The following is a 15121-nucleotide window of genomic DNA, read 5'->3' as shown; positions in this document are numbered from 1 at the left end:
ATTGCAGACCTGTGCCACAACCCACAAAGTCTAGTCTACAGGGAAGCGACAAGTCTGAATTTACTGTCCTGTGTAGTTTTTCCTTATTTTATTTGGCAAACTTCCAGCATCCTCTGTACTGCATCCACAGGTCATTTTGGATGGGATGAAAGAAGTCCTCTCATAGCTATTTCTGAAACTTGAAAGGTTTGGTTCTGGCAGGAATTTCCAACTCACTTCATAAGGAATCAAGATAAGCATTGTATTGACCCAAACTAACTTTCCCAGGATTTCAAGGCAGACAGCACCAATTTTGAATCTCTGCAGAAAAATTACCCTTTCCCAGAGCTGACACCAGCCAACTGGAACTGTGTAAGTGCTTCTTTGCAATGCCAATATCCCACTGCAAAAGCCAACTTCCTAAATTGCTTTGCAGACGGGAGAGGCAGATGTACATTCTCCTAACCCCATTTCAATTACTCAGACCATATGCAAATACAATTTCAAAGTGTCATATATAAATCATTGATCTAAAGTCTTGTCATCAACCTAAAAACCAAGAAATGAATTTTAATAACAAGACCTTTTCTTGTCTGTGTGTTTTCATAACTAATTCCTCACAAAAGATTTTTGATACAAAAATAATTTCTGTTGTTTTAAGTGAACATCCAGGTCTGAGAGAAAAATACACTTTAATTTTTATCTTTTTTTCTTTCATTTTTTTTAAATGATTGCCTCAATCTTGAATACCAAGCAATGCTCTACAGCTGAGAAATGGCTGTAGCACAGCCTGTTTCTGTTTGATGTGGGAACTAGCATTCCAGACACATTTTCCACCCAGAAGATAAATAACGGCCTACAACTTCAGGAATGGCTTCCTACCACCTCTTACAGTCACGGCTCAGAGCAATCAGATAGGAGAGGTTGATATTATGGTTATATTTGAGGCATTTATTTCCAAGCAGAATACACAGATTCCACAGATGGCTGCATTTCCACAGATGGATGGACAAGGTCAAACAGGCAGCATTGGCCTAAACACGCATGTTATTTTTAAAATCGCAGGCAGATCAATGCAAACAGACTGTTGTCATTCCACATCTCAAGGGAATCAAATTTTGACTGGAAATTCAAATCCTATGATCAGTTTTGTGTCTGTCTCAGCAGAGACCAAGCCAAGGGGGAAGGAAACAGCATGGAAGAACCAGACAGAATAAATTAGTTGAAAATATAAGCAATTAAACTCAAAGAGAAAAGAAAGTATGAGAAAGGGGGCTGAAAAAGAAAGAAATGTTTGAAAAAATCCAATAGAAAATGAAACACAGCTTTTGCCCTCATCAGAAACAGACCAATTATTTTCACCAGCTTTTGCAATGATGGATTTTTCCTCCCCAACAGATATCATGACCCACTTTTGTGCTATTACCATATATGTTGTTTTATTTCTGAATATTTCCTGAAAAAAGCCTGGATTTGAATGACAGAAAAAAACAGCCTTTAAACTCAGACCAGTTTTCGGAACTTGCAAAATAAACAGTAGGTTTCTAGAATAACTTGGTTGGTTGAGTTTGCCCTTCTTTCAGATAAGTATCACAGACCCACCCCAGTAGTAAACTCCAGGCCCAGAGGTAAGTGACTCAGCATCAGGACCTGAGTGCGTAACACCACTGTTAAAACCTTTAAATCTCATGCTTTGCGAAAGTAGGGCTGCAGGCACTCCAAGCAAAGAAGTAAGAGAAGAATAAGTTTCTCCCAGACTCACAAAAACAAGTCACAAAGCTCCAAGGCAGCACTTCTGGTTTGAAGTCTTCTCCAAAAGACCATCAAATATTTTGTGATGAGCACTGCATCTGTCCTGCAGCATGAAGTCCTAAGCTGACCCTATTATGACTGACAGTTTGTTTCAGTCCTTCTGTCTACCATTAGATATCAAAAGTAGCCAAAAAAAATACTAATCCAGATGGAAAACATGCTTTTCTCCAAATGGGACTGGATTCTGTTCCCTTCTTAATGAGATGGCTTCACAATCTGAGCAATGAACTCGGCAGAGCCACTCAAACGTATGAGGTTACACATAAACCCAACTTCTTTCTAACCTTCCACAGCGGGAGTTTATTTTGTCCAGTGTGGAAGCAGCTGAGGTAGGATATGGTAAGAGACGAGGTGGATTACATTACACCCAAGCTGTCTGGAAGTAAATGCAAATGCCATCCTGTACCTAAGGAGGTGACATCCTCAGCTGTCAGCCTGCAGTTGTTAAGTCGAAGGACTCGTAACAGGCTCACATGATGGAGCTGCACAGTGAGGGCTTTCAGAGCCCCTCCAACGCAACCATTCCAGGACAGACTGATCTCCTCCAGCTCTGGGAGAAATGGCAGTAAAGAAGCTGAAGAAGAAAGAGAAAAGAAAATTAAAAATGCATTCTGTTTGCATGTTATCTGCAAATCCTCTGTGTGAATACATCTTAATACAGAGATGCTTTCTAAAAGCAGTACATCACTATAAAATCATGACATTCTGTATTTTCTTATCAGTAGTTTGAGCATAAGGACATTCTCCTGCTTCACGGACTTGCGTGGTTTTAATATTTATATATATTACATAATTAATATAATTCATTAATTAACATTTCTCAGGGAGCTGGGACCACCAGATGGAATGTTAAATAAAGCCAGGCCTGATATAAAAGAAAGGGAAAGGAAAAGAGGAGAGTGAATAACTGAACAGGCAAATAAGAATTAAAGAAATATATGAAGTGTCTAGTTAAGTAAAATGCATATTTACCCAGCTCTGTTACATCTGCTGCACTTAATGCACAATTGTTTAGATCCAGATTCTTGCTGTTGGGTTTCTTTCCCAGTTTCTGCATGAGCTGGTTAAATCTCTGCTCACCAGATGGTGACTCCGCTTCCGAAACGGGATGTGAAGGTTCATCTGAGTAACAAAGAAATAGGGTCCTGGTTAACCCTGCAACTAACCCAACATGTAAAACCTGTCTGTGGCTGCCAGGTGAAGACTTTACAAAATGAACTAAACCTGCCAGTAAACTGGGGTCTATTTTTGATCAATATGGACCAACAACCTGAGCAATAGGATCACTGTAGGTCAGATCAATACAAAGCTCCTGATGCACAATGAGGAAAAATCTTCCTTGCACATCTCCGTGCCACCTTATGCCAGTGGGTGTTTGGACCACTAGTTCAAGCACATGAAATTCTTGCAAAACTCAGGGCTGCAGCTATTCTGGATGCACGTCATACAACCACCTCTGCGTGCCATGTTGCTGGAGTACAGTCTGCACTTGGACAGTGAGAACCAAGTCGCCCTGCAGTTGCGTAGTGATCTTCTCCTGCCTTGGAACAGCTTGTGTTCATTTTCATACATTGTCTGCTTAAGGCAGTTCCTGCTTTCCTTACATTCTTCCCCCGCACAGTTTGTACAGAAAGGAAAATTGCATTTGCATTCTATACTAAATCCTTTAATAAATCGGTAATTTCATCTAATGTCCATAGCTGGAAAAGAAACAAACAAACAAACAGCCCCAAACTACACAAAATAGTGACCCCACTCACAATAGCTGTGCTCTCCTTGTTTTTCCCAAGCTACCCACAACTCTCAGGACAAAGGATGGGATTTTAAACCTCACCTTCCAGCAACTTTTTAAAAACACCCTCATTTTCTCTGGTGTGGATGCAAAGTGTGCACAAAATGAGACTCATAACAAACCTCCATTGCCTTCCCCTCCCCCCCACAAGTGCCAAGGGTAGGAGACATCTGCTCTTGTTGTCTTCAGATTGCTTTAGCAGCAGGGTGGACAGAGACCAATCCTAAATACAACAAGCCAAGCTACTGCTCAAAGCTTGGCTTTGAAACCAAATAAGCTCTGCAGCTAATGAGCTGACTCCAGCACTGACCTCTCACATTGGAAATCAAGAGGGAGGTCACCCCAAAGCTTTATCCCTCCTCAGCAACATGGGTCCCACTCCTTGCATGGCACCTATTAAATTAGACGGCACATCCTTCATAATGTTTCAATCAGAAGCAAATTCTGGCTAAAGAATAAATTATAGGCAGCAAATACAACATTTGGGCTAGCAAGAAAAGCAAATGATTCTCTACGAAATTAAAATGTACACACACGCACACGGATTTCTTTACTGTACCAACATTACCGTCTAAAGAGAGATCTTGCTTCTCACTCTGATCATCAGCACTGCAGCTGTTTTTTTCTGTTTCTTCAGTTTCCCCTCCATCCTTGCCTTCAGATTTCCCAAAGTCAAAGCCACTGAAGAATTTTTTGATGGCTGAAGGCTGCTCTTTTCTTTTCCCAGAAGAGGATCTCTTCCCTTGGAACTGTTTTATAACAAAGTCAAATGGGGAACTCTTCGGGATGTCCTCTTCATTCTTGGTCTGGCAGCCCTGGGTGTCTCCTTTTGGGGGATCAGCAGACAGGGAAGGAATTAGCTTTAGTAACGTTCACTCTTGCCTACCCTCTTTCAAAAGGGGGTGCACTGAGAATTTCCTGCCATTCCCTCCATACCAATATCAGTATCGCTGTTTAGCGGACCAGTCTCTGAACTCATTTCCCCTCCTTCCAAAGGACCTCCTGAGGCTCGGCATCTGCACAGCAGACTCAGTGCTATCACTCCCTGCTGCCCTGTTAATGCACACTGCTCCTGAGGCCACCCCACTGGCCACTGGGTGCTGAAGGGATAAACCTGCTGCTTCCCCTACAGCCAAATGAAAGACATCCCTGTTCTGAGGTGATGCTAAGTAAGTTTGGCACCGAAGCAACCCATGCCAAATGCCAGTCCAGCGGTCAGGAAGGTGAGAGGAGGAGGTGTGCAGCAGGGAGCACAAGGACGTCTTTGCCCGAACAATGTCACGCTCTCCCAGCTCAGGGTGGAGAAAGCAAATGAAACCCCATTAACCTTAGAGCAAAGCAGCAGTGATAGCGCAGAAAACAACCAGATATTGCAGCTCTGAACACTGGGAGCGTGCCAATGCTGGAAAAAATCAAGCCCCCCCAGACAACTTGTTTGAAAAAGTTCAGTGTTGTAATGTCCTCAATTTCAGTGACTAATTGACTGGTAAATTAAAGTTTAACTTTATAATAGTTTATATATATTATTTCCTTATTTCTATTTATGCTACACAAGCTCTATCATCACCTGCTGACTCTGAGCTGCTTTGTTTTTCTCTAAACATTAATATGACACTCTTTCTCCAGGCCTAATTCTAGCACTTACCTGCACACACATGCTTTTAACCGGGCAGTGACTCACACAAACCAAGCAGGCAATCACTGATTTTGCTGTGTGAAGCCTGGGTGGAAGGGGGACGTACTGAGTCCTGCTGTGTGCCAGGGACTGCAGGGGAAGGACCAGGGTCAGGGCTCGCGAGCAGATTCCTGTGCTCACAGCCCCCGGTACAGACCTGCACACTGAACCCCTCGCACCATCCGCTGTCATCCCCAGAGCACACGAACTCAATCACTTTAATAACTGTTAAATGCAACGTCACTGGCAGCAGCAGCATACACGTACGTGTTTTTTCTCATGCTGGAAGTTATCTGCTTTGATACAAGTGTTCAAGGGCAGAGCACTTACACATACAAAAACCTGATGCATTGTTTTAAGCTTGCTCTTAACAGCCTATCGCAGCTGTATTTCTCAAATAAAGCACAGACATTGTACAAAGCCACGTACATAGATGTACAGGCACATTTCCTGGGCTGCAAAACAGTGCTGGTTTTCATGCCTGCTGCTTTTCATGCTGTAGAACAGTATTATTCTAAACAGACACAAAAACATACCTGTTTTTTCCATTGGTACACTTGAGGATTTGTTTCACCTCTTGCAGCACTCTCAGGGCTTGCAGAAGAGAGCCATGACATGCAAACAAAACCTCGCTCCTTTCCCTAACAGGACTTTCCACATACTTTTCTTTCAAGAGTTTCTGTCTTCACCAGCCCGGCAGCAGCAGTTCTGCACGACAGGTCTGCGGGCTCCTTCCTGCTGCCTCTGTTCCCCCGCACGGTCTCCTGAAGAAATCAGACGGCCTCTCCTTGCTGGGGGGGCCAGCCGAGAAGCCACCTGAACGCCCGGACCATGTCCCAGCTCGGGCCACCGATGGGGGAGAAGTCAGGAAGCGGCAGCACAGCCCTCGATGCTGCACCCTAACCACTGCCTGGCCCTGACAGCTGCTGCTGGAAGGGGCCGAGCCACCTCACAGATCAGGTTGCAGTGCACCTGAAGAAAAGCTCTTTGTTTTCCCACCCCTTTTGTCCATACCGGCCAGAAGGGCTGCTGGAGGCTGAGCAAAGCCCTGCGCGCCGTGCCACCGGGCGTTGCACAGCTCTGTAGGAGAAAGGCACCCGCGCAGCTCGCTCCTGGCACCGTAGGGCAACGAGACAGGAGGGGAGAGGTCCTGCTGTGCCGTCCCGTGCAGTCTGCTCGTAGGCAGCAGCGTGACATGGCTTTATGGGGTAATCATGTAACACGTCATATATATAAACTGCCCTATCCCATTTTTGTCTGTCTGCCCTAGAATCTGAGTTCCGTAACAATAAGCATTATATTTCCTAGCTTAAATATGCTCGTGGTCACTTATCCTGAGTCTGTTTGGCTTCGGTGATTTTTTCTAACCTACAGTGTCTTCACTTACATAGCCTAAGCCACCCAAATACTTCTCGTCTCCCCTTACGGGGCAGACTCTCCATTTCCTGCTCTCCCGAGTCTGCACCTGTTCCAACACCACTTATACTTCCTTAAATGCTTTGGGCCTTCCTCTGCTATGTACACACTGGAGACATATGCAAAGTGGAGTGCTTTGCTGGGGAGTGATAACGCTGGTCAATAAACCCAACGCTTCGGGGAAAGCAGCCGGGCAGACGCCGGCCTGAGGACAGCTTGACTCAGTGTGTCAACCTAGGAATGATTCAGACCCGGCTGAACGAGGCACGGGCGCTGCCAGGAGCCAGCAGGATAAGATTTAAAGAAGAGAAACTTAAAGTGCACAGCAGGAAAATCCTCCAGCCCGTGAGAAGTACTACATGGGGAAACGATTACGGTAGGAAAAGATGCACAAAACACTGCGACGGGCAGTCTTTTCCCGCAGGAACGGGGGGCACACTTCCATTCCCAACCAGGAAGGATCTCCAAGTCGGCTGTAGTGTCGGCTGTCCCCTTTCCACGCTGTGCTTGAGAAAGGAATGGACAGCGATGAGGCGGAGGCAAGGCAACCCCTGTCCGTGCCCATGTGCTGGCCTGCGGCGTTCGATGCCCACCGCGGCTCGACAGGGAGGTGGCACGGGAATATCTGATAAGCTCTGCTCCCTGGGACCGGGGAGATCCTTAAGTGTGTTAAATCCTAAGCCGTTACAGCGGTTAGGCTGGGCTACCTTCAGTGCTCTGACAGCAGTGCGTTAGGCGATGCGTTGCCCATTCAGAAGTTCTTTCACCACTTCAGGCTGTTGAACGATAGTAAAAATACCTCGTGGCACCATGACAGCATCCCTGCAATCCGCTGAGAAGGGACACGCAGTTTCGCAGCGACCTAGTTTCTGCTTCCTAGAAAGCAAATCTTAACCTTTCTTTACAAGAGATGTGCAGGATGAGGGGACAGCAGGGTTACCCCAAAGCACGGCAGGATGACTAGAGCTAGGGCTGAAAACACGAGCATTACTTTGCAACAGGCCAGGTTGTGCCCAGAACATGCAACACACACGATGGCAGTCCCAGCCAGGCCCCTGCTAGCTGGCAGACCAGGCTGTGCCACATCGGTTGTTGTCTCCTCCATGGTGTGCTGCTGAAGAGTTGTCCTGCTCCTGCCCCACGGAGCCGTGCATCTACTTCCCGCAGTCCGTCATGGGCAGGCTCAGCTTTTGCAGTTTAAAAATAATAAACGCCTCCCCCTTTGTATCCAGCGATACGGTTTGTGACCATCTGCCAAGTGCTCAGTGTCACATTTGTTTATATCTGTACCTCCCTCTGGGTGGACCTGGGGCAAAGATAGGAACAGAACCGATTTTGGAACAAAACAGTTAAAGTTGCATCCCACACAGCATCCACTGGTGAGAGATTAATGTGGATTTTTGTACTTTGCCTCATTGTGACTCCTTAATCCGGCACATATTCCAAAGAAATAATGCCATTAGAGGATTAGTGCCACAAGTTCATTTGAAAAAAAGGATTTGCAAACACTGAAATCCTATATTCTATGTACTTAATCACCGAGTATCATTTTGGGGATTTCCTCTCCCTTTAGTAGTGTGTCTTTCAATGAAACTCAAGCAAGGTAGCAACTCTGTTTTCAATGGCCCTTTTTATCCATTAAAGAAAATGAAAACCCCAAGCACCTGGTTACAATAACGCAGAATGCTTGCTGTAGTGCGATCACTGCGGTTATACCAGGGAGCCATTTGGCTCAATATTTACATAGAATGTAATGTCTTTGGGTATTTGTCTGTTAGGGATTTTTAATGTTGAGTCCTGTAGTATGCAGTAACACAGCCAGCCTTGTTTACTTCCCCCTAAGGCAGCTCCCTTTCCCAGTTTTACTCACGCCCAGCACAGCCAGCACTCTCTGCAGGAGGGGACTGAGTCACTACGATGCTATTTCTTCCTCCCTTCCCCTAGCACGCACCTCTGCTGCTCTGTTCCCATCTTCTGCATGAATGTCACTGCCTGCAGCAGCTTCCGTGGTGTGCTCCTGCTTGGCTCAATTCGCTGTAGGCTGCCTAGGTGAAGTAGGCTTTGCATTGGCCAAGAAATTGGATGGAAAAATGCTTACTGGCATTGCTGACTCGGCCAGTGCCAGGTTTGCTGGTGCTGGGCCTGCTCCAGTACCTGGTTCACCTTTCCCAGCCCGGCAGACCACACCGTACACCCCACAGCTCCCTCTCCTGCTCTGTCTCTTCCCTTTCTTCATCCTCCACCTTTCCTCAGCTCTGACCCCTTATAACTTGTCCCCATAGCTGCGAAGCTTTCAGCTGGCGCTGACAGTATGTTGCCAGCCCCACAATATCCGTGTCACCCATTAACTGGATGCGGACTGTCTACACCCGGATGATTCTGTGTCTCACACCATCACAAACATTGTGCAATGCTGACAGTTCCCTGGAGCAAACCCATTCCAGACTTCCCCCCACTGAGATCAGTGTGCATGCCTGAGGATTAAATCTAGTCCAAAGTATCTGAGTATTCTCATCGTTTCGCACAAAATAAATATTTGACCTTCCAATGGAATATCAGCCTACAGCAGGTCCTGAGGCAGCTGTTTAAAATAGATTTCACTGGGTTATGAAAACTAAAGCCAATCGCCTCATTCAGTATTTATGTACAGCCATAGGCTGATCACAGGAGATGTTTGAAAAGGCACTGAGAATATGCTAAACCAGAGAAAACTTTGGGTTCAGAAATGCATATTCCTCTGAATGACCTTAAAACAGTCCCCTAAACTCAGTGAAGCTTTTCATGGGTGGAAAGGCTGAGGGAGATTTTGACTCTTCATTGTACTTCTACACTTTAAAATGTAAGAAAAAGGAAAGTTATGGAGCTATGATGCTGACATGCACAGGTGGACTCTGCCTGAGCTAAAGGGGCTCAGCAGGATAATCTTGCAAGTGCACGTGCTGGATGAACTGGTCGTCAGCAGAGCTGTGATGTGTCCCTCGTTGCCCCTGATGTTCTATAGTTATGAGAATTTCAGCCTTTAGCCCAAGCTGCTAAACACAAGCTGTAAAATCACGCAATCAGAGAATATCCTGAGTTGTAAAGGACCCACAAGGATCACTGAGTCCAACTCCTGGCTCCACACAGGACCACCCAAAAATCTGACCTCGTGTCTGAGAGCATTTCCACAGGGCTGAACTTTAAAAATATGTTATTATTCTTAAAGCCAGAATTTACCTTACAAATTATAAAATAATAGCAACAATAAGTAGTTTTTTTTCCAACTACTATTTCATATTGAATGTGCGTTTTGATTTCATAGAAATTATGATCCCATAAAAAAGCATGATTGAAAGATGTGTCGCAGAAAATGTATCTTTATATCCACCACGCTTATGCTTTTAACACTCTTCTATCGACTCACTCTTTTTGAAATGGAATTACACAAATACAAACTTAATGTTTTATTCCCTGTTACTATCTACTAGTCTGTCAAAGAAGATTTTCAGGGCTGGAAAATTCTTTTTGGTTGAACTTATGCCAGGAGTAATCCCCTTTTCAGTTAATCATTTACATGAATGGGTAATCTGCAGAGTTCATGCAAGGCCTGCAAACTATATTAATTACTAGAAACCTAATTAGAAATCAACACAGTCAAAGGATCAGTGTTACTTCCATACGGTACCATCTGGTACAATGGGTCTGGATAGTTCAGGGAAACTCCCCGTTGCATTCTGTGGAACTCCCTGGAAATACATATTCAGATTGGAGAGCACGTTTATGCTGATATACGAGCTGGTTGTCAAGCATTTTATGGTCATCCTAAATGACAGCACCTGAGTCCCAGTATTTCTAGCCATTATTTCAAAAGTTAATTCAAAAGACAGTGCTTACTCAACACCTTTCTTTTTCGATGTGATACCAGTGCAGTTTCAGTTTGTCCTTCCATGATCAAAAATTACCTAAATCCATACATAGGCTAATGAAAAAAAATCCCCAAACAAGCAAATATGAAAACAATGTAAAAATGCATGTCCAGAGTGAAAGGAGTGAAGTTCCATAGATGACACAAGCATGGCAGAGTGCATCTTCCATTACCTCTGCTGTGTGTGCATGGCAATGGTAAGATAATTTTACCAACAGATTTGTTCTTTCAGTATCTGGTCAGTTTGAAAAACGTGACTAAAACATCTCAGTTCTTTTTAGGACTATGGTAGTCAAACAAAAAATCAGGTCTTTTATGGTTGTAAAACAAGACCTTTCCAACCATTTTGATTCAGGGACACAAAAAAAAAAAAAATTCTCCTTTCAACAAACAATGTTTGGTCAATTTAGATTTCAAAGGAACTTAATGGTTTGCCACGTCTCATTCATTCCTTAGACTCAGCCACTGGCTTTTCGAATTGAGATCAGCCATGGAAAGTAAAATTTAGTAGCTTCAGTTTTGTCCCTGTTTGGGTCAAGTTCTCACTTACAAATGCCAATATTTCCACTGGGAATGACAGCTACTCTCCACCTACTAATCCACATACTCTCTCCAAAATTCTCTCAAGAGCTTTGGTAAATATAATGCTTTTCCATTGAACAGCCATCACGCTACATCAGTCTTGTTATGACCTGTCACCTTTCCACTGAGTATTTGCTCATCTTGTCCATATGTATTTAGGACGGGTGAACATCAAAGGTGGGCACTTCTCTCCCCAGTGTCCTACAACTCAGCAAGGACCTAGAACCCCTACCACTCTTCAACCAAAGGGCTGAACTCCCAAGCAGTGTTACAGCTTAAAGGAATCCTGCACACCCAGATGTCAGATGATTACCATGGCACTCCAACACACAGCTTTGCCCTCTCCCTTCTCTGGTTATTTTTCAGTTTCTTGTGAGTGGACCCAAAGGCAGGATCCCATGTGTTTCTAAGCCAACAACATCACCAGAGAGTCTAGTTATTGTTTCTAATCCCAGAATTATAGGATACAGCTTCTTGTTCAAAATCAAACTTGGGATTTCCAGCCTAGCTGTCTCAGATTTCCCGATCAGACCACATTGTTCCTTACCTACGCTGCCATAAATACAGGTAGCTCAGCTGTGAACACTCTTCTAGTTTAAAACTTTTTTGGGAAATACAGAAAAAACGTGAGGTTTAGCTAAAGAATTTCATGTTTCTGAACACAGATTTCAATTTGGAAAAGGGCGATCAGTGATAAAGATGCCATTTGCCAAGTTCTGCGTCAGTCCAGCTCATTTCATTACACAGAAGTTAGGCTCCACTGAAGTGTATCTTGCTTCAGTGAACTTCATAAGGAGAAGAAATAAGGATTATCACTTTTCCACAGATTCCTCACTTATGACAGTGTTTGGAAACTGTGGATTAAAACCTGCCTAGACTCTAGTTTAGCAGGTTCTCTATTTATACAAATCCATTCCAACATTGCATTTTGGTAAACAACAGTTCTTGAACTGGTAATAAAATTGTCTAATATCATTATCTGCCTTCCATTTTTGAAGACCAAAACTATACATTCCATCGGCTGAGACGTGTCCATTGCTGATTTTATAAAAAGGGGAGCAAGTAATGTTCTGACTCAAATCAGTGCTGACAAAATACCTGGTGACAACAGTAAGATTAGAGCTACTACAATCCTAGTGTATGCTGACCTTTTCTAGCACTTCAGGAATTGTGAAATATGTGGCAGCAGTGCCTGTTTCTTCTGAAATGAATTGAGAAAGGATCTCCTCGTTCTTAATTCAGCTTCAGAATAGCAAAACTGCCAAAATCTGATCTGATTTCTGCCAAAATCTGATTCCAACTCCTCATGTTCTATGACGAAGTAATGCTGTCTCAGCGCATCCTATACTGGAAGGCTCAAATCCCAGTTTTGGATCTTCTGCACTGCTTGCCACAGAGGTAACCCCAGGCACTAAATCTGGGTAAGAGTGTACAGAAGAAGGTGTGACTCCAGCTCCATCTTTTGCATTAGAATTTATCTAGTGTCAGTAGCTCAGGCTACAAACACCAGACATGGGATGGGAGCTGTCAGGCTACAGAAACACCTACCAATAGATTCATCAGTCCAAAGGGGATAACGTGGACTACGCCGCCCTAAATCATCTTAGCTAACAGTGACACTAATTGACAGACCGAGGCCTAGGCCAAGTTGATACAGTCCACATTACTTTGTTCTACTCAGAACTCATCTTCTACGTTCCCCTCTCTCTTGCTTCATTGCTGCTCTACCACTTTTCCTGTTGGTGAAGATGACCAGCAAAAACAGGACCACAGAGACAAACAGACCACTGCACGACTCAGAAATATACCCCAATGTCTGTGAAATCCAGCCAAGAACAACTAGATCTTCTCTGGAAAGGGGCCAATAAGGCATCTTTATGATTTGTGGTTTTCACACGTCACTACAGCATACAGCAGTTCTGCTCCTGTGCCAAAAATCAAAGACGGGATGCCGGGGGGCTTGAGAAGTAGTGTTCTCTCTCCAAACTTCCCTCATTAGGTAAAATAGAAAAAAAATATATGCATCCCTATTATATTGGTTTTGCTTGTACCACAGGAAGTATTTTTTCCTAATATTAAACTTTCCTAGTTTTCCTGAAATGTGATTCACGTGGCTTAACACACCTGATGAAAAATAGATTAAGAGCAAAGTATTGCATCAGCATATGTTTGGGCAACCCAATATCTCAGAAAGCATTTGGTTCATCCTCACCCGGACAATCTTTAATCATCCCAGCAAAGGAGCTATTTTCAAGACCGTTTTGACTCATTACATGTCAAGTCACAAGCAAACTATTCTCAGGTTATTTAAAAAACATTAGCATTGGATTTTTAAAAAAATAACAATTCTGGGTATGATTTTCTTCTTAATTAAGAAGGTTCAGAAAGCAACAATATAGCTGCAGTAGCATCAACAACAAAAATATTTAGAGTCACCATTGCTATATATTTTTTTAATACTATCTAATGTAGGATTTCTATGTGTTTTGCATTACGTTACAAAAAGGTAGCTTGTTTTCTGTAAGGTCATGCTGAACTATAGCAGAATTACAGCCCTTTGTTAATGTTAATGCTTCTCCGGGAGCAATTTTCATAAGGAATTTTCTTCAGGCTTAGGCATTGTGTTAGCATTTGAGAGGACTTGGGGCATTTTTTTGACATTGCAGCAAGCATTTGATGAACTTTAGGTGTGTGAACAAGGGATTAACAAACAGTAACTCTGATGTCCCATCAGGTGACATGGATATTAGGAGAAACTAACCACACCCTGCCATTTTAAAATTTGCCACTTACCAGGCGTTCATTCTGAGATTTAACCCACCGACAGTGAGAATTAAAGAGTAAATTGCCAGCTTGAGCAGTATAACCATCTGATCCCTGTGTTAGCCTCACAATATGCTTAACGGGATTTCCATCTTCTAGTTCTCCCCAATCCAATCGGATACACAGTCCTGGAACAAGGCAGTTCTGGGGGGAACGCTTGCCAACTGCCAGAAGTACGCCGTTTCTGAAAATCAGCGCAAAGAGGTAACACAATGCACCAGAGCTAGGCACTTCTCAGCCTTCTCTCCTATTTCTTTTTGGAGCAGGAAGATTTTAAGTGAATGCATCAAGCATCTTAAAAGCTAACAACAGCTTAGCAGGTTAAATGTGAAATAGGTTTATCAGATCACTGCAGTGCTCTTCTTGTAATTATGTTTTTACAGCCTGGTTAGAGGATGCTATTGGAGAAGGGCTTGTGATGTCAGAGTGGGTAGGGCTTAGAAGCAGGGATGAGGGCTAATCAAGATAAATTCAATTTGTATTTAAAGTAAAGTCAGCGTTAGTTAAGGCAGTTTTTGACATGTTAATCTTGATGTGTTTTAAAAGCTGCCAATCACATTACTGAGGCAGCTCGAAAGGAAGACTTCTAGTGAAGGCACACACTCTCGGATGTTCATGGTGTCATCATTTTTCTCAGAACTAAGGCCTTCACAATAGACGTAAGTATACAAGATAAAACTAAACAGTGCTAATTTTTTAACGTAAATGGCAATGCAACATCCGCTAAGCAAGAAGTGTATGATTTTTCATATTTTATAGGAAAGACTTATGATAGAAACTGCACAGATTGAAGGAGCTTTCTTCACAGCATTTTTCTTTAAAAGCAGCACTGGGTTGAAAAGAGTAAAGTTAGGAGTAGGCAGGGGTGATATAGAAAAAGTAACGTATCTGATTAACTATGTACCGGTTTCTCAGCAATCTTTTATGTGTATTCTCGTGGGTAAATAATCCTGCATATTCAGGTGGAAACTCTGTATTTGTTTTACAGCATAAACTTCATTATTTTGGAAACTTTTAAAGATTTATTAGACAAACGGAAGGTTTTATTGTGGGAAGGCTTTTCATTGCAAAGGCAGCATTTTGCAAGAAAATTGGATACAGATTGAGTCGCTTAATATACACAAACCAATGTTTCACT

At 43.3% G+C, this 15121-nt stretch overlaps 1 protein-coding gene across 3 annotated transcripts in view; it reads right to left on the bottom strand.

Annotated features, from left to right (window-relative positions):
- Positions 1 to 15121, bottom strand: part of LRRC31 (leucine rich repeat containing 31) — a 55018-nt gene that overhangs the window by 10629 nt on the left and 29268 nt on the right. For 2 of the 3 annotated variants that reach the window (XM_040567051.1, XM_040567052.1), the window contains 3 exons: positions 4152 to 4409; positions 2764 to 2913; positions 2198 to 2365 (listed from right to left, as the gene is read on the bottom strand). In XM_040567051.1, the coding sequence (XP_040422985.1) occupies positions 2198 to 2365; positions 2764 to 2848 (253 nt within the window). In that variant the 5' untranslated portion in view covers positions 2849 to 2913; positions 4152 to 4409. Of the gene's footprint in view, positions 1 to 2197; positions 2366 to 2763; positions 2914 to 4151; positions 4410 to 5794; positions 8043 to 15121 lie in introns of those variants that run through there. The other variant, XM_040567049.1, reaches the window with a different exon arrangement.

The sequence above is a fragment of the Cygnus olor genome, chromosome 9, assembly GCF_009769625.2.
Source record: "Cygnus olor isolate bCygOlo1 chromosome 9, bCygOlo1.pri.v2, whole genome shotgun sequence".
NCBI classification, from domain to species: domain Eukaryota; kingdom Metazoa; phylum Chordata; class Aves; order Anseriformes; family Anatidae; genus Cygnus; species Cygnus olor.
This window is presented reverse-complemented; position numbering and strand designations above follow the sequence as displayed.